Source organism: Cheilinus undulatus, linkage group 18 (genome assembly GCF_018320785.1).
Source record: "Cheilinus undulatus linkage group 18, ASM1832078v1, whole genome shotgun sequence".
Lineage (NCBI taxonomy): Eukaryota > Metazoa > Chordata > Actinopteri > Labriformes > Labridae > Cheilinus > Cheilinus undulatus.
In genome coordinates this window covers 5347320-5373637 of record NC_054882.1, presented here as the reverse complement: position 1 = coordinate 5373637, position 26318 = coordinate 5347320, and the positions used below count along the sequence as shown (strand labels likewise).

General features: G+C 41.9%; 1 protein-coding gene across 1 annotated transcript; it reads right to left on the bottom strand.

Annotated features, from left to right (window-relative positions):
* Positions 1–380: 380 nt before the first annotated feature.
* On the bottom strand, positions 381–24717 carry si:ch211-168d23.3 (BRD4-interacting chromatin-remodeling complex-associated protein). The gene is made up of 15 exons (XM_041813209.1): positions 24670–24717; positions 23629–23815; positions 19926–19971; positions 19555–19597; positions 19274–19339; positions 18968–19090; positions 15547–16935; positions 12653–12919; positions 8984–9509; positions 8689–8837; positions 8267–8328; positions 6683–6831; positions 6266–6360; positions 3535–3637; positions 381–2361 (listed from the first exon to the last, which is right to left on the bottom strand). The coding sequence occupies exons 3-15, from the start codon at positions 19964–19966 to the stop codon at positions 1694–1696; spliced, it is 3681 nt and encodes a 1226-aa protein (XP_041669143.1). The 5' UTR covers positions 19967–19971; positions 23629–23815; positions 24670–24717; the 3' UTR covers positions 381–1693.
* Between the last annotated feature and the right edge of the window lie 1601 nt (positions 24718–26318).

Sequence of the window (26318 nt, the reverse complement as noted above, 5' to 3'; positions counted from 1 at the left end):
GTCAAGTGGATGAAAGATCTTTGCTCTGATGAGACCAAAATGATGCTTTTTGGCTATCAGACAAGACACCACTGTGAAGCACTATGGCAGCATCATACCGTGGGGATGCTTCTCAGTAGCCAGCCCTGGGAGGCTTGGGAGAAGATTTATTTTCCAGCCAGACAAGGACCAAAGCATACCGAGAATTCTACACAGATAAGATTTAAAGACAACAAGGTGAATGTTCTGGAGTGGCCGAGTCAAAGCCAAGACCTCGATCCAGTAGAGAAGTTGTGAATGGATTTTGAAGGGGAAGTTCACGCCTGATCCCCATGCAACCTGACAGAGCTTTAGTAGTGCAGCAGTGTCCAGATGTGCAAGCCTGATTATACTGACCATGACTGATTTATAAAATCAATAAAAGGGTAAAACATCTAAGGAGGTGAATAGTTCATATAGGCACTGTATCTCCGGCCTTACAGATAAAACATAAGACTCATGTAGATGAAATAATCTATTAGGAGTGTATCGTCAATGCTTCTGCTGTAACTGCAGAGTTCCACCCTGTTTTCTTCAGTGTTTTTGCCGTCAATGTTGATCTCAAATGTTTTATTCTTGCAAAGTTCTGCAGCAGACAGCTCAACTAAACTGTTCATACTCCCCCTGGCCTTTTATTTTTCTGCTGTCTATCCAGCTCAGTGTTAAGTATCCACTCAGCTTGCTTTAAACCTCAGCTGGAAACACCAAAAATACCTAAAAGTCAGCAGGATCTATCAACAACTCTGGAAAAGATGAGTCAAGTGGAGCCACAGCATGCAGTAGGAACGAGGCGCTTGTTTTCCCTCCTCCTCTCCGCTGCTCCTAACAACCCTAACTCATTATTGCTTAAATGTTATTAATACATCACAGATGGGACACTTTCCATGTCTCTAAAACAGTAAATATCTCACAGTCTGACTCCAGCATGACTGACAACAAGGGTCCAAACGAAAAAAACAAAAAAACCTCTGCCTAATCTTTTTTCTGCTTTGACAAACACTCGCTGCAGTTTGTGTGAAGAGACACAACACGGACGTTTGCTGGTGTATTCAGGATGTAGCAAGTCACAAATTCTTTGGAGTTTCATTCGATAAGCCGAGATGACGGAGCCTGCAGGGTGCGGGGGGGGGGTTTATGCTCTGCCCCGCTGCAGGATGCAATGTTTCCACACGCTCTTCACACGCACACAAACACACAGAATCATCGCACACACGCTGCCTTTCTCAATGCAACTCATCAGAAAACACAGTTGGCACAGATTATCAAAATAAATACCCTGGAAGCTTGGCACTATGCAAAAAGAAAGTTCACATTTTGGAAAGAAATCTTATAAAAAACTATTGAATAATCTCAGTCTACTCCACGGCTTGGTTCGGATCCTCACTATGACTTAGACTCTATATGCTGATGAAGGTCACACCAGTGTCATAAACCTCTGAATGACTTCACTACCACTGAAACAATAGAGCTCCTATTCAAATAGACTTTTTTTCCACAAACGTACATCAAAATGAAGTATCTAACATCTATGGGACTATAGATAGTGCTGTTGTCTGCTCTGCATCTCTTTATAGTGCCTCTTTAGTTTCTCTCAGTTCTTTAAACCCACAAACTAAAATCTCTTTCAGCTCCAGTTTATTTTTGATCCCACCTCAGTCGGGCGGGGGGGTTCACCTCACAGGTTCCCCCCCAGGATGCTGGTGACCGCCTGGTCCAGTGACGGGGCCCTGCTCGGGGCTGCAGAGGGGCCCTGCAGGCGCTGCAGCTCCAGGATGCTGTCGATGGCACTCTGCAGATGTTCACTGAGCATGTTGTCCTCTTGGAGGGGGGGCGGCGGCGGGCTGAAGCTCTGCTCCGGCTGAGGCGACACGTCCGACCTGAAGCATTTCAGTTTCGGAGCGCCGACGTCTCTCACCTCAGCAATTTTTGGGGCTTTAATTTTGGAATTCAGCGCTGTCTGTGGGGCTTCCTCTGGCAGAGCTCCGTTCGAGATCTCCTCATCCTGCCGAGGATGCTGGGACACTCCGTTTGTAGCCTGGAGATGGCGTTCAGTCACAGCCCCGCCCCCATTGGTCAGCTGACCCGTGTGGTCCCTCTTGAGTCCAGGGTCGCAGGCCGAGTTGTGGACCACCTTGCGGGAGCCGGACTCGTGCTTGATGGTGAGTCTGAGGGCCCCGCGGGAGCTGGAGCGGTACGTCTTCAGGCCAGGGGGGCGGTCCGAAAGCCGGGTCCAGGCTGGGGGAGAGGAGGGGCTGCCGGAGGAGCAGGAGTGGGACGGACCAGAGGAGGAGGGGGCGCTGAGGGGGGAAGACGCTGAAGAAGCCAAGGCCATCATGAAGGATTCTAGGAGAGAGAAAGAAGGGAATAAAATTTTAACTTTAAATTTTAAAAATGCTCAAAAAGCACTGATGGCAGAGCTTAAAACACAAACAACACTTTGAATTCTGTAAAAATCTCCAAAGACTTTCCTGTTCGTAGATGTAAGACTTAATTCCCTCACAAACCAGGGGCAGAGAGCTCAAAGGTCCCGCCTCAAAGTTATTTGAATTGTGGTTTTGTTTAAAAGATCTGGACTGTCTCAGCTATCACCTCCCACCTCCCACAGCCAATCACAGCTCTTTCTGTCAACACAGTGGTGTATTTAAATTTGGTGTGCTTCTCACTAATCCCTGCTTGCATTAATGCTGATGTACCACACTGCTGGGGCTAGCAAAGCTTCCCCTCCTCCACCCCAGCCTCCTCCTTTATAATATAAAGCTGCTGCACCCTCATATTTAGAGCCATACTGATATAGATTCACTGCTTTTCAACTAAGTTTATTTACACTTCTTTTGTTATTTATAGCTAATATGCCTCATTTTAATAACACTGTTGTTAATGGATAGTATGGATGTAAGCACTAAAGTGCAATCACTTAATATACAAATGCCAAAAACACATTGGCTAAACAGAAACGTGTGATCCAACATCCTTCCAGGGTTAAAAACATTTGCTTTACTATTTCTTAAAGTGTACAGTTTCTGCAGAAAATCTTTAAATAAACACTGGGTTTTCTTGCAGCTACACCAATTATCCTTGTTTATTTGAGAAAATAAATTAACTAATTTAGCTTCATATTAAATATCCTGAGGTCCAACAAAAGCCCAAGCCTGACATTTAGCTCTTTCCTTGAGCTTTCTTTCCTTTTTTTCATCATTTTAATTAACATAACAACCCGGCTTTAATTTGCTCTTAACCTCTCTTGTGTAATTTTCTTGTCATCACACAAAGTCTCTCTCAGCACGACCCCGCTCCGCATTTACTCGGCTTAATTACACGTTCACACCTGGGAGCTGCTCCGAGCTAATGTGGAGGTTAAGAGCCGTGCTCTGAGGCACCGCTCAATGAGTTTGGGATGAAAAAAGAGAGAAGGAGCATCGCTAATTCATTTTCTGTCTCAGTGCTGGGAATTACAGCTAAAAACACACACAGAAACAGGAAGAGGAGGTGCTGTGTTGTTCTCTCCTCTCCACTGACCTGGGTCTCTGCGGACTCTCCGTCTGTCCTCGGCTAAGGAGCTCCGTTCAGCCTGGAGGAAGAGACGCTCCAACATCACCATCTCTGCTGACGGGCTGTCCTGCTGTGAAGACCAGACACAGATCAAATGACTCACAAATACACAAATAAACTGCTACGAACAGCACAGAGACACTGATGGTGGTCAGACACATGGCTTGTCTTCCTTTCGTGGGCTCATAGAAGTCAGGAAAATCATGGTCTATCGTCGAGTTAAGCTGTGATAACCTTTTTTTTTTTTACCTGAATAATAACCACTTTTATCAAAGCTATAAAACATGAATCTAATTTATTTATGCTGCAGAACAATAAAGCCTTTTCTTTCAAAATGTAAACCCCTTTAATTAAAACAGAATTACCTTTTATTATAGATGTTAACAATGTGGATAAACACACTGAACTATTAGCAAAGTAATGTCAGACTTCACAGCTCGGCCAGAATGTGCACATAAATATAGTGAATAATTTAATAACTGTAAAAAGAGACAAAAATGGGAAACGTGGCAAGAATGTGTTAGAAAAATAAAACAAAATTTACAAAGATGTGGAAAAGACACAGGAAAATATTAGGAACACGTCTGACTGACAAAAAACACAGGTTATACCTATCAGTGGATAAAGAAAATTACATTTAAGCCTGCTCTTTCTAACTGAACAGCAATATCTTAGAACTGCCAGAATATCTCACTGGGAAAAACGTGCTGAATTCTGAACCCTTTCTTTTTCTTATTTTATTTATTTATTTATTTATTTATTTTCTTCCCATTTTGGTTTCACACAATCCTGTTCTGAAAAAGACAAAAAAGAGGAGTATTGAGGTTTTGTTGTATTAAAAATGCATCAGTCTGGTTAAGACTGTGTTCTGTAGCCTAGGTGATCAGCAACGAATACAGACATCTGGATGTATGCATGTATCTGTGCAATATTCTGAAAATAATAATTAAAAAAGAATAGTAAAACAAAATGGCAAAACGGGTTCAAAGTTGCAAAATGGTCAAAAAGTGGCAAAAAATGGGCAGAAATTGGCAAAAATGGGAAAACGCAGCAACGCAACAGAAACTACCAAAATGGACAAAAGTTAAAGTAGGCAGAAGGTTGGAAAATGCTTATGCAGAGATGGGCATAAAAGGGGCAAAAAAAGTGACAGAAATGGTGAAAAGGGCAAATGAATGATAAAAGTAGGAAAAATAGACAAAAAGTGGCAAAAGGATGCAGAGATAGCCAAAAAGTGGCTAAAAATAGTAAAAAGCGGTTTTAAAAAGTGGCTAAAAATGGTAAAACTGGTATTAAATGGTAAACACTTTATGAAGCGTTTACTCAAAGGCCCAGCCAGGGACAAGAGTTGGAAATTATTGACTGCTATAAATTCTCTGTGCAGCACATCAGTTTCATGCTCTTTTATGAAACCAAGTTAAACGGCACTGTCCCGATCAAATAAATAAATTCAAATTCAAAAGCGGTTTTCAAAAATGATAGAAATGGGTGAAAGAGGGCAAAAATGGGCTAAAAGTGGCAAAAAGATGTGGCATTAATGGATGTAAGAATCTGTTGAGAGTGGGTAAAAAGGGTCACAAATAAATAATGCCAACAACAGAACCCAATATTACTTTGGCACACTTTTCAGCTCAAAATCAAAACTGAGAAGGGCTCATTCTCTGGGTTAATCAGGGACCCAGGGTGGACAGGCTATCGAATCTCTGAATGTGAATCAATGAGGTCTTAGGAACAAACAAAGAAACCTGGCCTGATTATTTATAAACTTGTGTCTACTAAATAGATCTTTTAAAGTCAATTTAGAAAACTTCAGTGTTTTCTACAGAAATGAACTTTCTTGTACCAAACTAAATATTACATTTTCATAATTTGGAAGTGTTATACGATTGCTGCACACTAGAAATCAAACCAGGACTATTTAGGCCTGTTCTTCATACTCTAACCCTGCAAAAGTGTTATCACTTTTTAGACTTCCCTTCTAACCATTGCCAGTCATTTCTATCCTGATGTCAGATTCTTTCCTCTCTTTCATGGTTTGTGACTTTTTGCATAATATGCTACTTTAAATGCCATGAATTACGGCATGAACGAGCAAATCCACGAAAAAGAAAACCATGCAAAAATGCATATAATGCTACCCAGACAGTGCTGATTTACAGACATGTCTAAATCAAAAGTGACTTTAACTTGAGGACCCCCAAAAGGTAAAAATAAGACTTTTTTCAGACACTTTCAGACCTTCAGGACTTTCCACAGACAGTCTAGTCCTCCTGAGTGAAAAACTAGCCAGTAAAAGGAGGTCTACAAGTTAGCCCCCCCCAGTTATCTGAGCAACGTCCAGTTTAAGTAATAAGATGGAATCTGGGGGTCCTCCCTGAAAAATTACAACATCAAACACTCTAAAGGTGCTTCTGAAAAATTAGAGCATCATGAAAAAGTTATTCTTTCCCCTGTGATTTAATTCAAGAAGTGAAACGCCCACATCTTCTAGATTCATCTCATACAAAGTGAAATATAAGACCTTTTTTGTTTTAATCTTGATGATTACGGCTTATGGCTCAACACAAAAATATACTATCTCAAAATATTGAAATACCACAAAACATTGGTCAAAAAAAAAGATCTTTAATACAGAAATGTTGACTTGGAAAACTGAGGCAGCTGCCCACAGGAACATTCCAGAGTTTAGTCTCCTTACCTGAGCCTCTCTGACCAGTAGCTGCCTGTATTTGTTCACCATGTCCTTGGTGCGCTTCAGCAGGAAACCAGACACACTGTCAAACTCCTGATCCACTGTGGAGACAAAAACCCTAACATGAGTTCATGCAGGACACCGTAGTCATACCCAACCATAATCAGCTGACGGCCAGGTGACCCTAATCATCACCTCCCAACTCCTACAGCCAATCACAGCTCTGTCTCTCAACACAGCGACGTATTTAAATTTGGTGTACTTCTCACTAACCCCTGCTTGTATTAATGCTGATGCACCATGCCGCTGCTGCTGCTGCTAGTAAAGCTTAACCTCCTCCACCCCAGCCTCCTCCTTTATAGAATAAAGCTGCTGCACCATTGAAGCACTGATATTCACTGTGAACTCCACCATTCTACTGACCTAAATCAAAGTCATCCTGAGTGGGCAGGTGACCTGCACAGGTGTGGTACGGCAGCAGGCGTCTGACGGCGTCCTTCAGCGTGGAAAAGGCCGGGCCGGTGAAGGGGGAGTGGACCGCCCTGTGGTCCAAACAAATCTGCTGCTGGAACCTGAAAAAGAACGGTGAATGATTCTAAAGTATTATTCAACATGTTATGTCATTTTCTAGAACATTTATATTTGATCTTTAAAACTATGAGTTTAGGGCTGCAGATGGCCAGGTGTGGGTGGGGTCAGGAAAATCATGGTCCATTGTAGTTAATCTGTAGTAGTTGGGGTCAAAAATGACATACAGTATACGGGGGAAAGGTAGCAATAATGGGCTTAAGTTGTAGAAATGGGTTCAAAGTAAAAAGAAAATGGCAAAAATGTTGCAAAAGAGGCTTGATAAAAGAGGAAAATGGGTTACCAAGTGATGAAAATTGGCAAAAAAAAGTGGCAAAACCTGGATAAAAAGTGGCAGTAAAAAGTCTTGAAAAGCAGCCAGAAATAGCTGCTTTAAGGGGCTAAAAAGTGGCAAAAATTGATTAAATTAATCAGAAATTGTCAAAAAAGTATGAAAAAGGATTAAATGTGGCAAAAATGTTGCAAAAATGACCAAATTAAGTACAAAAAGGGGTTAAAAATTTACGAATGGGACAAACATTGGTTGAGAGTGGCAAAAATGAGCTGAAACATTGGTGAAAAGTTGTTAAAAAGTAGCAATAATTGGGTAAAGTTGCAGAAAGGGGTTCAAAGTAACAAAAATGGAATAAAACTGACAAAAATGTTGCAAAAGAGGCTTGATAAAGGAGGAAAAGGGTTAAAAAAGTGGCAAAACCTGGATAAAATGTGGCAGTAAAAAGTCATGAAAAGCAGCCAGAAATAGCCACTTAAAGGGGTTAAAAAGTAGCAAATAATGGTTAAATGAATCAAAAATTGTCAAAAAAGTATGAAAAAGGATTAAATGTGGCAAAAATGTTGCAAAAATGACCAAATTAAGTACAAAAAGGGGTTAAAAATTGGCAAAGGGGGCAAATATTGGTTGAAAGTGGCAAAAATGAGCAGAAACATTTGGTGAAAAGCAGTTAAAAAGTGGCAATAATGGGCTACAGTTAAACAATTTAAACATCAGAGCCCAATAATAGTTTGACGCACTTTTCAGCTATAAAATAAAGGTACTGTTAACCAGGATGCTAGCACCAATGCTACTGATCCAACACACACACTGATATCAATAAGTCACAACTGGGGAGCATCCATTCCCCGGAGTTTTGGGGCCCAGCCAGTAATTTTCCCTGTAAGGAAACCCTGAGTGCTGTGAAAGAATTATATCATTAGTTTATCGTAGGTTAAAAATAAGAAGATAAACAAATAAAGAATCAGGAAGTCAGAGGAGGAGGGGGTTAATATTCTTCAAATGTAGATTCAAGTTTGAGAAAAATCATCAAATTTTTTTCAGAGAAAAAGATCAAAAACTGGTACTTATATATCTTTTCGTGTGATTTTTCAAATAACTGACTGTATTTCATCATCAGAGTCATTTGTCCCGCTCTGCTCTCTTACCTGTGGCGGCGCATTGCTGGTGTGAGCCTCTCCTCTCTCGGCTGCTCGGGCGGAGCTGCCAGCTGGCAGAGAGCAAACATTTAGATGGAGATCAAAGAGGGAGCATTTTAAAGTCATTAATGATATGTTCACTGTATTTCACCAAAAATCATTTCAAAGCCTGCCAGTTCAGTTTAAACCCACAGAGGACTCATTACAGACGTTTTAAAAGCCGTTAGACTCAGTGGAGGAAAAGTTAACGTGATTCATCAGAGCTGACAGGATCGGTCTATTGATCAGGTTCTGGGTCAGGGATGATTCATTAGAAATCTAAGTAAGCTTTAAAAAAGGCTTAATGTATACCTGAAAAATCTGTCTACTTGAATTTAGCTAGTTTCTTTCATCAATTTTTCTCAAATTAAATGTTTTTAGTTTCTGCTCACCTTGTTGCTGGTCTTCTGGCTCTCCTGGGTTGGGACCCCCTCTCTAGGAGCTGGGGGCCCCTGAAGCTGGAGACCTGGTGCTGCAGGAGAGGATGGATGGACATCGAGAGTAAAGGTTTTACTCTCCACGACCAAGGCAGCTGTTGGCTCTGAGACAGTAAGACAGAAGTAAAGTTTTTACAACAGCCTGGTTTTAAGTTTTGGTACTTTTTGAAGCCAGCAATCACTCAGACGACAGAGACTGTCTCATTTTTAAATATCTGGTATTGGCAAAGCTGATATAAAAGCCTCTCACTGTTGTGTGTGTGCTGTTGGACAGCGGGGTCGTCTCCTCCTTTGGAGAGACTAACAGGAGCAGCCGCAGGATCAGACGGCTGCTGAGGCACCGAGACACGCAGAGAGGACGGACTGCTCTGGACCGAGAGCTGAGGCTGGAGTTGTCCTGCTTTCTGGACAAAGGAGGCCTGTGAGACCTGATGAGGGACCTGGTAGTGGATTTGTGACTCGATGTGAGGCTGTGGGGCTGGGGTCGGATGGACCGAGCTCTCTGATGCAGATGGCGGGGAGAAACTAGTCGGAGCGGGCGTCTCCGTGTCCCGGACTGGAGGAGGGGAGCAGATCAGCGGGGTGTCCGTTGGATCGGAGTGGAGGGGAGAGTCGTCCACACAGGGATCAGACAGCACAGAGTCCTGAACTGAGACCTCCTGGGTCTGAGTCTGGGTCTGGGTCTCATTATCCACAGGGGAGTCTAGTGACTCCATCGGCACCACGGGCAGAGCTCCGACCAACAAGTCAGACGTGAGAGGGGAACTAAGTGCTTGCTGTGAAAGAAAGGGGAAACAAACGCACAATTACATAAATATTTAAGACCCAGCTTCTCATTTAAAGAAAGCATCCAAAGTGAAAAGTGGTCAGTTTTTCTGTGGCTTTTACTTAAACTTTTTTTACTCTACAAGTCATTTATTTCATGCCTGATTTAAAACACCAATTTCAGCTGAGCTAAGGTCAAAGCTTACAAGTAACACCTAACAGAAATGACCAAAGCTGCGAAAATGCAACAACAAAATAATAAATAAACCACACAGGTCCACAGCCATTTGTTCTTCCATTTTATATCTTTTAAATGTTTGCTTGGACCTCACAGCTGACAATGATATGAGAGCAAAGACCTAAGCCATGAGGTCAACTGCCTGCAGAGCTCAGAGACAGGACTGTTGACAGGCACAGATCTGGGGAAGGCTACAAAAAAATTCTCCTGCACTGAAAATTCTCAAGAGTACAGTGACCTCCAGAACTCTTAGATGGAAGTTTGGCACAACCAGGATTCTTCCAAGAGCTGGTCACCCAGCCAAACTGTGCTACCTAGGGAGAAAAGCCTTGGTTTCAGAGGTGACCACGAACCCGATGGTCACTCTTGGTCTTTCAGACTGGCAGGGCTCAGTGCCAGTTCTGGTCTATTTTGAACCGGCTGGCGCCTTCAAAAACCGTAAAAAATTGGTTCTGAAATCTGAAAAGTTGGTCCTCAGCGGGAACCAAAAAATAGCTGGCCTTCAACACTAACCGTGACATCACTGGGTGTGTCATACTCTAGGTTGTGAAGACAAGACCAAAAATAGAGAAAAAGTGGTCTGCTGAGGAGACAGAACATTTGGTTGTGAAATGGTGAAGGCTGGGTTTGCTTGAATGCCAGACCAAATAATTAATAAATTTAAAAAAAAAAACAGCCTGAGTAATGGGGAGTAATGTCAGAACTGTATTTGTCTGAACGCACTGCTCCAGATACCCTGTGTGTAGATGGGACAAAGTTCCAGAAGAATAACCACCACTGCAGCCCTCACTGACCTGGGCTTTATGGCACAGTGGCTAGACCAGTGATACTCAACACATGGCTCTTGAACCACACGTGACTCTTTTGTGTCTTTGAAATATTTTTACCCAGAAAACCTTAAAAAAGGGAAACTTTGAGCTCAGAAATTATCCACTTCAGGTCACTTGAATCAGTTTGTTTCACACACTTATAAAGTAGCTTTAATTGTCAAACTCAATTATTTTTTTGTCTGTATATTTCCATTGCATTTCCATTTATAGCCCTTTTTTCCACTTTTAATCCCTTTTTACTACCTTAACCTTAGCCACTTCTTTTTGCTACTTTTCACCCATTTTTGCCACTTTTATCCTGCTTTTTGCTATTTGCAATACTTGCCCCCTTTCTGCCATTTGTTGCCACTTTTTTCCCCATTTAAGGTGCTTTTTGCTATTGAATGCCAAATTTTCCCCTACTTAGCCATTCTTAGCTGTTTTTTGCCCATTTTTTCCCACCTTTTTGCTGATATTTGCCAAACTCAGTCACTTTTCACTCATTTTTTGCCACATTTTTGCCACTTTTTGACCATTTTTCCACCTTTGATATTTTTGTTACTTCTCACCCATTTTCGTCACTCTCTGCCCTTTTTTGCCACTTTTTCCTCCCCATTTTTGCCATCTTATGCACATATTGCCAATTTTCACCCATTTTTTTGCCACTTTTTGACGATAGTTGCCACTTTTACCCATTTTGACCATTTTCTCCACTTAAATTATGGCTCTTGCGAAGGTATTTTTCAGAAATTTGGCTCTTTGGTTGAGCAGGGTTGAGTAACAGTGGGGTAGACAGAGTGCAAAACATATGAAAGCCGGCTTGGATTTTTATTTGGAGTTTTTTTTTGCAAACACCAAGTAGTCTTTCATGTGTTTAGCACTGAGGAGAGGCTTCTGTCTGACCACTCATGAAGCCCAGATTAGCTGCAGTGGTGGTTGAGCCTTGCAACAATCCTGTCTCTGAGCTCTGCAGGCAGTTCCTTTGACCTCATGGCTTGTTTTTTTCTCTGATGTGTAATATCAGCAGTGAGGCCTTCTATAGAGAGATGTGTGCCTTTCCAAATCATGTCTAATCAGTTTAATTTACTACAGGTGGACTCCAATCAAGGTGTAGAAACATCCCAGCAAAGATCAGAGAAAAGGGAGGAACCTGAGCTAAATTTACAGTGTTACTGCAAAGGGTCTGAACACGTACAGTATGTCGATGTGATATTCCAGGGTTTTCTTTCATAAATCTATAAGAATCCAGGAATCTAAACTCTGTTTTCACTTTTTCATGATGGGGTACTGAGTGTAGCTTAATGAGAATAAAAGGGTTATTTTAACTGTAGCGTCAGGCTGCAACATAACAGAAATGTAAAAGTGAAGGGGGTCTGAATACATTCTGAATGCCCGATATATTAAAGCGTAGAATAGATAATAACCACAGCCTAGATCCTAATCTACCACCAGTGTTTAAGAGTCATACTGAGAGGGGAAATTTGTCTATGAGATAAATTAAACAGTACTTTATTGTTGGATGGCAGACATTATGAAAAAGACAGAAGTGTGATTGTCTAGAAAGTGATCAGACATTTCTAAAGGATGTAATTTATCACAAAGAAAATACTGCAGACGCCAAACAGCCGGTAAAAATCCTCAGCTCTTTGTCATCCTCCACACTTTAAAAATGAAACACCATGATGACCACTTTTTACTGACGACTCCACACCGACTACGAGGGAGGTGGAATATGTGAGTTATAACTAAAGCCAACATTTAAACAATCTCAGCTGGTGCAATACAGATGTCTACAGTAAATTATATTTCTGATACAGAGTCACTCTTAATTGGTCAAATCATGTTCCATGGAGTTAATTCTTTTTCATTTTAGCATGAATGCTTTTGCTTCTGAAATTTACCGGGCAGAGAGTTAAATATCTAACTGATTCCGTGTGGACAGTGAGTGTGTGATGCTGCACGATGCAACGCCATGCAACACGGTGAAACGCGATGCAATAGTCTGTAACCGGGACCTGATGCCTGCATGTCAGGACACCCTGTCAAGGCTGCTGTTTAGGTCGAGATGTTGCAAGGAAGGTAAATTCTGATGTGTTGAAGCTCTGACCTGTTGCAGATGGTGCATAAAGGCCTCGTTTGGACTCAGTGACTGCGTCGCCTCCTCCACTGTTTGGCTCATTTCTGCAGGGGGTATCAGGAGCTTAGGGATCTCCACAGCTGGATCAGGGGCCAGAGGAGGTTCAGGAGGAGGCTGTAGGACCGTGACCACCGGAGGAGCAGGAGGAGCGGGAGGGGGAGGGGGAGGAGTAGGAGAGGGCTGTAGACCTGTAGAAGGCGGCTGCACTGACACCGGCTGGAGGACGTGTCTGTACTGCTGCAATAAGAGACAGAAATCAACATATCAGGGAGAATTTGAGCTGAATTTTAATGTTTTTGGTTGTTGTTGAGTTGCAAATGTGTGCCAGGAAAAAATGTCAGGGAGTTTTCTGAAGTGCTTTGATTTTATCTTATTTTTTCATTTTGTTTAATTTAATTTAATTTAATTTAATTTAATTTAATTTAATTTAATTTAATTAATTCTATTTTGCTGTAGTTTAAGTTTTTTCAGAAAGGGGAAAAATGTTTGACAGAATTTTCATTGTGAATTTATCTGAGGAATTTTGCCTGTAAACATTTTAGGAACTTAAAGGTAATTTTTAAGAATTTTCCCCTCAGGTTTTGTGAGTTTTCTGTGCGCATTTTTTTTGAAACTTTAGTTTAATATCATCCAGGACTTTTCTCGTGTCTATAGAAGTTTAGCAGGGAAGCAGGAACTTTTGGGAATTTTCAACAGTCATTTTTAGGACTTTTTTCAGAACCTTTCAGCTGTATTTTCCAGGGGATGTTCAGGAATTTCAGGAATTAACACTAGTAACATGCAGGAATTTTTGGGAAGCTTCCTGGAAACTTCTTAGAAGTCAATCTGGAATGTGTCCCAGAAACTCTTGGGAATCTTCTATGCCACTTATCCCAGAAACTCTTTTGGTATTTTCTTCAGTTCTTTTGTTTTGTCATGTTCTGTTCTGTCTGAGCTCCAAACAGCACTATCTCTTATTAAATCTGGGCTAGTCAAATGTGACACTCAGTAAACCCTTCACAGTTCAGGTATTTCATGAGTTCTGACTCAAGCAAACCTGGTGACACTAATGAAGCCCATGGTTAGCTTCATCAGGTGTGCTTGAAACAACACTGGTTCTGCATATTTGAGCTGTTGTGAGGGATTCTGTTCAATAATTTTGAGACTGGAGAAGTCATTAAAAGTTGTTTTTCAGTTGGATTTGGGGAAATCACTTGAAGCATTAGTTTTGTTGAGCTATTTTAATTGCTTTTGTTCATTAGAAAAAGCAGAAAGTCTGTAAATTTTCACAATAAACCTGATTGTCAATGGGGGTTGAAGAATTCTGATTGCAAATGAAGCTCATTAAGGAGTTGGTAGTGGGTCCTGAGGCAAGACCAGATGGGAACCACTATCTTAAATAATATTTCGACATCTTTTATGTTTGTATTTTTCTTTTGTTTGTTTTTTTAGAGGCATCATGAGCAGTTTAGCACAAACATTTCCAAAATATAACCACTAGTGCTGCAAAATGAATCTAAATAAAGGCTGCAACCTTCTTGTATTAAGTAGTACTCGAAAAGCCTGCAGAAAGACCTTTAATTCTTTACAATAGTGTCACTATTGCACATTGAAGAGGCAACTTTATTTTCAAAAAAAGAAAAACTTTGGTTGCAAGATGTGCAAGGGCTGCAAAAATGCTGACTAGACATGATTAGAAGTAAGGATGTGTGCAGATTTACATGAGGTTGATAAGATAAAGATAGTTGACCAGTGAGAGTAAGAATACAAGGTAAGGTATTTTAACACAGAGAGCCTTCTTACACTATTTGAGTTATGGTTAATAGACTAATTATCTACAGTCTTTTTAATACGGTCAATAGATTAAATTTGTTATCAGTATGCTAAAAGATTAATAGGTACTATGTGCAGGTGAGGCATTTTACCACAGTGAGCCTTCTTACAGTATTTTAGTTACAGTGAATAGATTGATGACTTACAGCATTTAAGTACAGTTAATAAAATTAATAAATGAAATTAGTTACTAGTATGCAAAAGATTATAGGTGCAATGTGCATATGAGGTGAGGTATTTTACCACGGTGATTTAAGGTACAGTTTATAGAGAAATTTGTGCAAATGTGTATATAAGGTTAAGGCTTTTACCACGGTAATATAAGCTACAGTTCGTAGAGAGGTGGGGGAAATGTGCATATGAAATGAAGCATTTTATCGCAGTGATTTAAGAAAGAGTTCAACAGAGACATGAGAGCAAGTGTGCATATGAGGTAAGGCATTTTACTGCTATGATTTAAAAAAACAGTTCATAGAGAAATGAGAGCAAATGTGCATATGAGATGAGATATTTTACCACAGTGATTTAAGAAAGTTCATGGAGAAATGAGAGCAAATGTGCATATGAGATGAGATATTTTATCGCCGTGATTTAAGAAACAGTTCATAGAGAAATGAGAGCAAATGTGCATAAGAAATGAGATATTTTACCACGGTGATTTAAGAAAGTTCATGGAGAAATGAGAGCAAATGTGCATAAGAAATGAGATATTTTACCACGATGATTTAAGAAAGTTCATGGAGAAATGAGAGCAAATGTGCATATGAGATGAGATATTTTACCACAGTGATTGAAGTTCATGGAGAAATGAGAGCAAATGTGCATATGAGGGGAGATATTTTACTGCAGTTATTTAAGAAACAGTTCATAGAGAAATGAGAGCAAATGTGCATGAGGTTACACACTTTACAGCAGTGATTGAAGTTAAACTGCAAAGGGAAATGAGAACGCAAGGCTTTCACCACAGTAGCTCCACTCCACTGACACAAATTGACATGTTTTGCTATCTAAATGTTAAACTATGTACAGTGATGGAAGGAGGTGACACTTACCTGTGGCAGCTGGTGAAACGTCTCTTCTGAGCCGCTCCTCTCCTCCTGCACAGCTCTCTCGGGCAGCAGGACCACTGAAGCTGGCTGGAGGCTCAGCTGTCCGTCCGCCACTGCACTCTGAGAGGCCGGGGCGGCGAAGGGCAGACTCTGAACCACTGAGGGGCCGTTAACGATAGAGATGGAGGTGAGATCAGGAGGAAGAACCCCTGAACTGTTGATCAGGGTGATGTGGTTTCCAAGAGCAGGGCTGTGGACCAGGGTGGCACGTTGACCCTGCCCCCCTGGTGTGTAGGTTCCAGCCAGCTGTGCCGGCATCTGGAAGACAGTAGGGGGCGCCGACTGCAGCTGCAGAGGCCCTGAAAGCACAGTGGCCTGGCGGAGCGCCAGCTGCCCTGTAGGGGTGGTGAACACCGGGCTGAAGTTGAGCTGTCTTTGGGGCACAGTGAGGATTTGAGAACCATCCACCAGCTGCCCAGGGGAGGGGGTCAGGCTGTGGAGGGGGGGGCCGTGGTGACCCGGGGTCAGCAGAGGGCGAGCTGCACCGGCAGGCTGAGCGAGAGTTACAGGGGACTGGCCTGGAAGAAGGAACTGGTTTTGGCCTTGGAAGAGTCCCTGAGGCTGCAGCACGAAGGAACCGCCCTGGTTGACAAGCTGCAGGCTGAGCGGTTTGTGGAGCTGCTGTGGGGGCTGCTGTGGGGGGGCGGAGGGCTTCTGACCCCCAGGTTGTGAGAGAAGAATATTTGGCGAGGCAGTCCCTGGTACAAATGTGAGACCGGGAGCATGTTTCTGCCCAGAAGGCTTAGGGCTGATCTGGACCAGGCGGGGCTGGATGCTGATGGGCAGTTTGGGCTGGATGGGGAGGGGTGCTCGCTGCAGAACGATGCCTGGAGCTGCTGCTGCTCTGAGGGTGGGGGTGATGAGGGGACAGCTGGTCACACTGGGGACAGCTTTGTGGATGATCATGCTGGACCCCTGTGCTGGACTCAGTGAGAAGGAGGTCTCTGGGGGGGCGGCAGGGAACACATTTCCAGGTAGGAGCCCCATCAGCTGAGGGGGGGCCGCTGGTTTAAGAGAAGGGCAGCCTGGTCCTACAGCCAGCAGGGACGGCTGAGGGGGCTCCACCGCTGCCTGGGTGTCTCGGGGCAGCGTGGCGGTGATCTGGGGTAAGGTCACGGACTTGGGTACGAAGGGCACGGAGGGGGGAGAGAGGAGAGGGGCGGGGGAGTACAGGGAGAGGCTGTCCCCCTGCAGCAGGGTCTGCTCTGTGATCTCCGCCTCCTGCAAGCTCTGCTGCAGGATGTCACACGCCACCTCTGCCTCCTCTGCCTCCTCCACCTCGCCCTTCTTTGCCTCAAATCCAGCCTCCACAGGTGTCCCCCCCTGCACCACCTGTTGGGGATGAAAGAAACTCATTACATTTACATTTTTATCACTAATTTTACTTTCACTTAAAGTGAAACAAAGCCCTCAACCATGTTTTTCCAGATGAAAACTTATGAAGATGCAGCAGTTTTCTTTATCTATCAGGATCCAGTTCTTGACATTTTAGCAGAAAGCATTTTAATTCTACATTTTGTGTTAAAATGTGCATAGCCCCTGCCTTACATAGGTAGAAATCATCCACAGCAACTTAATTTTTTGGATTAATTTCTCTTGGCTGATCTGATGCTCTGTGACGTACACGATGATATCCGTAATCACTACAGAGCTCAACGGTTACTGTTCACTTTTTTCTGTTAACTTCACTTGTAGCAGCCCACAACCGAAAAGTCCCTCCACCAATCAGAGACGTGGCTGTGACACTCAAGGATTGTGGGAAATGTAGTACCATCACCTGAGATCACATATAAGCCATGTTTTTCTTAAAAAAACAGGGTCAATAATTTACTATTTGTTTTGTCTAAATGACCACAAATATGCATTTCCCTATTTAAACTGTATTTTCCTGAAAAATAATTTTTAAATTCGCTTCTAGCAGAAACGCCAGATTGGCAAGGGAAGTTTGGCACCTAAGGGCAAGATCAGCCAACCAAAGATGTCGCTGTGACGCTTCAAGAGTTTGGGTGATGTAGTGCTGTTGGCCACAACAGCAAATAAACCATGTTTTTCTAGAACTAAAAGCACAACATACAAGCTTGTGTCTTCTATAGAATAATTCATTTTCTACTTTATTTAACCAGTAGTATCATCACTGAGATACAGATGCAAGTAATAACTATAATTTGACATATGAATCAAAAAATAATAATGTGCTTTCCTATTTTTTTCAGTTTTTTTGTAAATCAGTAAATTTGAAAATTCATGGATAACAATAATAATTATATTTTAGCATTAAAAATATCATTTGGGTTGAAGAGCTTTTTTACCAAATTTTTACCAATGCTGTTAATTTAGGGCAGCTGTGGCATAAACCTTACTGTGGGTGATGGTCTAATAAATTTGTTAAGCACTGTATGTCATTGACTGAACATTTTTTAAAGGACTGAGTCCTTCAAACTGAGAGATTTCAAGGATGTACATATGTATAATCTGCTTGCAGGAATTAACCACAATCCAATGTCCGCTGTAAAGAGGAATAGTTATTTACTTGCATTCCTGCCTGAAGAGAAAAATTAGTTTGGGTGGTTGAACGTTATGCTTGATTAATTTCTGACTTCTCAGAGAAGCCCAGTGAGCCAGCTAAAATTTGGGTATAAAAAGGTGACTTCGGTTTGAAATTCCTCATTCCTGTTCAAAATGGTAAAACGTGGAGAGCTCACTGAAAATGAAAGAGTCCGCATTAAAGCACTTCATGATGCTGGATGGTCTCTGAGACAGGTGGTCTAATAAATTTGTTCAGTACTGTATTACCCTCAAGATGGCTGCTCCAGGATCTTTCCTTGGCTTATGGTCTGCGTGACCATATATCATCAATTCTCACTCAGGTAAATCATGGAAAGTCTACACTGAATAGCTGTGACATTATGGCTAATAATCATATCTAATAAGCAGCATAGACTGAATGATGATGTGGCTGATGAGGGACAGCAGGAAGAAGGGAGTGAGCATGTCCTATCCCTGCTCCATTCCAGCCCTGTCCGTGATGTTCTATAGGCATTTTAGGTAAATGCCAGGGTAGATGAACCTCAGCTGGAGCTCTGGAGTTGAGTTACTCTATTTCGAGGTAAGTATTGTACTTCACTACAAAGTGAAAGTCAAAACAGAGGCTTTCTTTCAAAGACTTGAAAGTCACCGGTAGTTTGTCTTGGACTACATATCAGTAGTACATAGCAAGCCAACGGTTCCCTGTTACATATAAAATCAGCTGTTGCATTTCACTTCATTATAAAGGTTTGCCTTTACTTAAACAACCTGGTTGGAGACTTTATATTATCTTGTTAATATTGAGAGCAATAGTCCCGTGCTTTCCCACCTCTGCCACCTGTGGGTCGTCCCCTCCCTCCGGCGATGACAGGAGAGCCTCCTCCAGGAAGGACAGATCCACACACCCGGGCGGAGGCGTGTCTGGGGAATCCCTGCCATCTCCCAGCAGAGAGACGGGGCTCTGGGGGAGGAGAACAGCGGGAGATAGAAAGAGCAATACAGAGGGAGAAGGAGGGAGGGAGAAGTGTGTGATTATCAGGAGTTAACAGAAGCAGTTTGAGGCACAGAAGGAGACAGAAACATCATTCTCTAAGGGAACATGCAGGTTGTTGTGACGCTGCGGGCTGTGGATCCAGACACTCACCGGGGCGTCTGTGAAGAGGGAGGGCTCCCCAGAGGAGGAGTTAATGAGCAGGTCTTCAGTCTGCAGCTGAGGGAGGAAATCAGGACGTTTTACATCAGGCTCAAAAAGTCACAGTGAGAGGAGCATGCAGTGTGATATAAAGACTCTTTATTTCATACAGCTGGCTCTCTTTTATGCAGCTCACACGACCGTGTGCCAAGAAATATTCCCATCTGGAATTCATCATTTACACTATTGATTTTCTTATCTGAGTCGCTCTCTGTTTGACACTCTTTTGTTACCTCATTGGTCCCATGAAGGAAGTCGTTCAGGGCTTGGGGGTCACTGCGAAGACAAAGAGAAAATTGCAATCAAATACAGTTAAATCTTTGAGGATATGCAGGGCAAACTGAAGTTGAAGGTGGGTATAAACCATGTGTGTTCTTGAGTGAAACTCAGTATTTTATAGCCTTATTCTGATGATCTATTTTTGTATTCCTGTAAGAACTAGGTAAAGCTAGAATCCCCATGCTGACAAACACCAGCAAACTGCAAATAATGTGCCATGAACATCCAATCAGTGATTTTATAGTGGGCTGAGGAAGTCACCCGGACAAACCTTAATTTGTTTACATGGGCAAACACTAAAAAAAAAATTATATGGGAGACTCACCACAAAACATCAAGTAGACAAGTCCCATCTTCATCCTCCATGTCAACTAAAGGAGAAGAACACATGAAACTACAGTTATCATTAATGTTTGATATATAAAACAAATAATAAAATGTCAGTACTCTTTGCAATAGTACCTGAAATGTGCAATAACTTTTTGTGCAGCGTAAAGCTGTTTTTTTTTAATATCTGATTATTTCTGCACATTTTGTACCTTGTGAAGAAAATTTCTTACAGAAAAAATCTCCTGTTGTGGGACCTACAAAGGTTTGCCTTATCTTACATTAAAAACACTGATATTATTGTTGCAGAGAAAACCGTTTCAGGTTTATAACTGGATTTTTCTTGACAAAAAAACAAATTCATTTTATGTATTAGCTGTTGTAGACTTTGCTTTTCTTTATGAAAGCATGAAAAAAATTGCAAATATCCCACATCCAGACCCAGTCTGACTCAGACGCATCCCTGTTACAAAGCAAAGGTGATGTTTTACAGAAAATGATCATTAGGATTGTCAGCATTAATGCATCCAATTAGGTTAAGGTTACCAATTAATGCATTAGTGTTTTTTTAATTACCCCTTTCTTGCTCCTTAATATCTCATTTCATTTTCAAAACTCAAAGACAGCTCAGTGGATGAGTCAGAAGTCACCTGGACCTTTTGCTATCAAACATTTAACTTTTGACTGTCCCCTTATTTCTTTTTAATCCATAGCAAGTTCATTTTTACATGGTAACACGCATGTCATAATCTTCGATCTACCCATTTCTAATAATTCCTTATTTTCTTTCAAAATAAAAGCAGGTCTGTATCCAAACAGGAAGTCAGATACCCTTAGCTGAAGACAATAGAAATATTCAAAATGAACCAAAACTGTTTTAAATGCAAAGAAGTGAAGTTCTGAAATATGAAGATTGATAGCATTTAACCACAGAAATTCTGTGATAAATCTCAATCTAACATTTTAATTATGTAACAGTCTCAATAAGAACCCTTTTATCAGATACTAGTTGTAATATTTCTATTATTCTTACAAGACAGCTTTTGTCCTAGCAATGCCTCAAAAAGTTACTCTACGTTTTCAATTGACTTATATGTTTTTATCTCTATGCACCCTTTAAAAATAATGTAGGTACACCATGCATATAACAACATTTATTTTCATGTATGAGACATAAATCTGGAGCCTCTTGTTGCTGAGGTAGCGTATCCCAACTATCATCCTGGAGTGCAGGAGTACAGGATGATAGCAGAAGCAAAGCTGCAGAAAAATGTCTAAACAAAAGCACATGAAGCTTGAATTTTAATGACACAATCAACATATTTTGGAGAAGAATGTACTAGTCGCTGTATCTCTGAACACACAGATGGTGACTATATTTGAATTAAAAAGATAAATAAATAAAAAGTGGTCAGCAAATATACTTGGGTGATTAAATATAATGGGTGGCCCACCCAAGCACTGTCAATAAGTAGGAAACAGTGATAGCACAAAAAGTACAGAAATTTGTGTTTTGTAGATAATTTCTTTGTCATAACAATGCTTCTTGCCAATAAATCTTATACCATTAGAAAGACTTCTTTTAGATTTATCTTAGATTCAGATTTTATTTTTATTAGTGGCAATCCCATAACTCCTTAACCTTGCAAAACAGATGGATACGCCCGTTTCTGTGTTTATTACTGGCAAATCCATCTTGCAAAGCTCCCATCTGAACAGTTTAGGCCCGGTTAGAAAGTGACAGGCCCAATCAGCATCGAGGGGCAGTGCTTTCGCGTGCAGCAGTTGTGACGTAAGCAAGAGGCTGGCAGAAGACATTAGTGTGAATGCTGCTAAGGCGCCATTTTTATAAGAACTTGATGACATTTCTTTGTTAAAAGAAGAACAAAGAACAGCAGTGAGTTGTTTTCTTTAAAAAAACGACAAAATTCGTGTTCTTACATGTCTACAGTCGCCACGTTATGCAGTCCTTGATGGAGTTTACTCTTTGGTAGGGGCTACGTCATGTGTTTTGTTGCTCTGATTGACCCGTAAAGATGTGAAAGACAGAATGTTCATCCAATCACCCTCTGAGTTTTTTTTCAAAGGCTGTGCCCTTTCCCAAACACCTTTGATGGAAGTTCTACCAGATGGATGTGTGAAACAAATGTCAGGTTAATATCTCCTCAGTCTGAGACTGAACTCTATCCTCCAGGATGACGTAGCCCCCACAGAGTGGGGATCATCAGAGACTACCTCCAGAATTCGGGAGTGGAGAGGATGGAATGGCCTGCCAGGGATCAGCTGTTGGTGCCACGGTGAGCAACACAACCACGTTGGCTGACTTGTGACAAAAGCTGGTTGAAGAATGGGATGCCATCCTACAGCAGTGTGTGACCAGGCTGGTGACCAGCATGAGGAGGTGGAGCCAGGCTGTTGTGGCTGTTTATGGTTCTTCCACATGCTACTGAGCCTCCTGTTTGTTATTAAATGAATAATTTGTTAATTTGCCAATATGTCTTGTTTCTTCAAACTTAATCTTCTGATCCACCAAACAAGAGTCAATGGCAGAATAAGCTGTTTGGGATTTGGAAGAGAAGATTTGGAAACCCACTTACTCAGCTCTGCTGCTCATCCCACAAATGCGTGTTTCTTACAAATGTGGCACCATTTAGAAAGGAAATAATCAAGCTTTCCAACAGTATCAGAATTTTTGCCAGGAAGCATTGTTACAACAAAGAATTCATCTCCCAAACACACATTCTGTACTTTTTTTGCTAAGTTTATCAGTGTTTCCCACTCATTGACAATACTTGGGTAGACCTACCAGGTATATTTAACCACCCAAATATATTTGCTGACCACTTTTTAATTACTTATTTTCTTTAAAGTTCATATATAGTCACCATCTGTGTGTGCAAGAGAGACATCCAGGAGTGCAACCTTCTGGAAAATATACTGATTGTGTTGTTAAAATCTAAGCCTCATGTGCTGTCGTTTTAACATTTTTCTTCAGCATTGGGGCCGATATCATCCCGTACTCCTGCACTCTAGGATGATGGTTGTGATATGCTACCTCAGTAACAACAGGCCTTCACACGTGCAGCTCACCTGATACGGTTAATGAGTATTAATTAAAACTTTTCAGAATGTGAGTGATGTTATCTGAGCGTTTTTATACAATGTACCGCTGATAAATACAGGCAAAATCGTAGGAACAAACAAGCACAGGAAATCTGAGCAGGAACTAAAGAAAATATAAGAACAAGGAGGCAGTTTTGAGGGAATGTATGAAGAAAATCAGAGACCAAAAACAGTAAGTTATGCTCTAACCATGAAAAAACACTGTCCTGTAACACTTAACTGAGGTTAAGATCTGTGTTGTTAAAAGTTGAAGCAAAGAGGGATTGATTTAAGGGATTTTTTACAGATTGAAAAAGGCTCAAGAGCCACATGTTTACAAGAAAATGAGCAAAAAAGAGAGGATTTAGAAAAATGGTGCTTATTTTGACTATTTGGGGTATTGAGATAGATTTTTGAGTCAAAAGTGAGTGGTGAGAATAGCTGAATAAAATGTTTTGAAGATAAAATGAGAGGCAATTTGTCTTCTTCCCGCCGACTGAGCAGATATCCCACAGTCCCCCACAGACACCGAACAACCTGAACTCCTCATGAGTCTCATTCATGAGTCCAGAATGAGCCAGATCACAACATGAACCTACTTCATATGTGAGAGGCCCCATACAGAGCGGGCAAGCTGAGTTCTGCTGGTGGCCTCATGGGAAGTCGTGGCCGGGTTTCAGAGTCTGGAGGCGGCGGAGGGATGCCAGGCCGGGGCGGCGGGACGGAGACGTGTCCTCCTCCCTCTGCTGGGGCATCTCTGCGGTCGTCAGCGAGCGGGTGGAGAGGCTGGAGGCACAAACACAGCAGCACATGCTGTCAGGTCACATGAGGTTAAACCAACAGGCAAAAACACATCTAAGATCAATATGATACGATTCATCGGCTCTTCCTCTGGAGGCTCAGATCTTTGACCAATAATGGCATCAGACTTGTGTGGTTTCTCTCAGTATTGATCATGCCTGAGGCTGATGAGGAAAATGGGAGCTATTGTTGTGGCTATCACAGACATGAGAGGCAAATGTGCTGTAAATAGACGGCTCCCTCTGCGCCTTGGATGTGTCCTCTCTCCTCATGGCTGGAGAGGGAAAAGGCAACACGCCAGTCACAACATTATGTTCTGCTCCTTCTCCAGGAGGGTTACCCCTAAAAACATACAGACAAACCTCCCTGTTCGCTCCTGCTGCTGACATTTTCTTGTTTACAAGCAGAGAGCCGCATTAACACCCTCCAGGTACCGCAGCGCCCAATGAAATCCACGCAAACGACCCTCATCTAAACCTGCAGCGGCAAGTGCATGCTATTCTGTCTCAATAACACGAGCAGGATGCATTTGTAGGTTACGTAAGGTGAATGTGTGTTCATGTGAAATCAATGTCCCAAACGATGCAGCATGTAGAGCTCGTGCTGCTGCTCGCGCTCACGTTTTTCCTCCTCATTTTGCTGGATTTTGTCTCCCTGTGTGGGACCCTCGGCAGCTGACGCCTGCTCTAAATCATATCGCGGTAACAAAAGATGCCGTGGGTTAAAATATCGTTTCCACGCAGCCAGCCACGAGCTGTTCCCTCAACGATGAGCCTTCAGAGGAAATTCCGCAATTGAGAAAAACACACAAGCAAGAGGAGGAGAGAAAAAAAACTCACCCCTTCTTTGTGGTTTATTGTCCTGTCAAGCGGGCCTCTGCGCCATCGATTCTCACTCAGTGGTCTTTTCAGATGCTAAAAGGAGGGGAGGTGGAGGGGGGTAGGGTAGGGTGGGATGGAGGAGGAGGTGGAGGAGGAGAGGGAGGGTACCGGGGTGTGTGAGAGAAACAGACAGGCACAGCTACGGAAGCCCGGTTCAACCAGCACGGTAAAGAAATGGAGATAAAACATGAAAGGTGAGTATTTATGGAGAAAGAAAACCTTTTGGTTAAAAAACATTGAATAGAAAGACATGAAAAGTTACTACTGTAAGATAAAAAGTCGCTTGAATTTATGAGAAACGTTATTGATTAAAAAGTCAAACTGTAAGATCAAACAGTTAAAGGCTGTTATAAAATTTGTTATGTTAACTTTGAAAATCAAAAAAAGGTATTTCAGCTCTATTTATTTTGATAGAGGATATTTTTAGTTTTAAGTAAACAGTACTCTATCATTTAAGAGTTATTGGTCATTGCAGTCAAATTATTTGGCATTTATCAAAGGAGTTTTCCCAGAATGCCTTTGGGCATTTGGGATACTTTTGCACCATGAGCAAGGCCGGCCAAAAGAAGGGATAAAGCGGAGAGCTTTTGGGGGGCCTTGTCCAAAAGAGGGCCCATGAAAGACTGCAAAATCATGGTCCTCTGCAAAGTTAACCATATTTTCAAAGGAAAACTAGAAAAGCACTCGGAGAGCGCAGAGCTCCGCCATTTGCCCTATTTCCGAATAGCACAGAATCCTTTTTTAAACTTCCTGTATCCGTCCCCATGTGCCCCCCACCACAGTATTTGCTGGGTGGAAACATGGTGAGGCAAAGGGTTGGCTTCACTACTGTCATGGTGAAAGCATTGTCTGCCGGTGCCAACAGATGAACTGACAGTCTCACCCATGGTCTCACCGGACAGCTGGAAATTCATGACAGAGGGTGAATATTCCTCTATTCCTCCTAGCATTGTATTCTTGCTACAATTTGCTGTCTTTCTCTCTGTTACGCTCCGTCTTTCAAACTCTATAAACTCCCAAACTTTGGATAGAAACACACCCAAAATGATGCTGAGATTGAAGTTACGCATGTCCGCCATCTCCTGGTGTAAAGTGGTAACAGTGCAGACCTTAGCCATTAGCCCTATCTCCCAATAGTACAGAATCCTTAAAAAAATTCCTGAATCCAGACGGGGATCCAGATCACTCCCAAAATCTAATCAGTTCTTCCTTATGCCATTTCTGACATTTCCTGAAAATTTCATCAAATCTGTCCATGACTTTTTGAGTTATGTTGCTAACAAACTAACTAACGAACAAACCCACCCAATCACATAACCTCCTTGGGGGAGGTAAAAATATGAATTTTATTAATTTATGCTTTGGTACAAAAGAGACAGAATTACCCTCCTAATGGTCATATTGACAGTGTGGATGGCCACATTCAGCCAAATGATGAGGAAGGACTTCATAGCCAGGCCATAATGTGCACAAGTACCAGGACGCCAGAAAATAAAGTAGAAGAAAATAAGACAGCTTTAATGGAAAAGGATAGAACAATTGTGAAAGGAGACAGAAATGGGCTGAAAAAAGGTGCAGAATTGGGTAAGAAGGGGTATTAAAGGTGG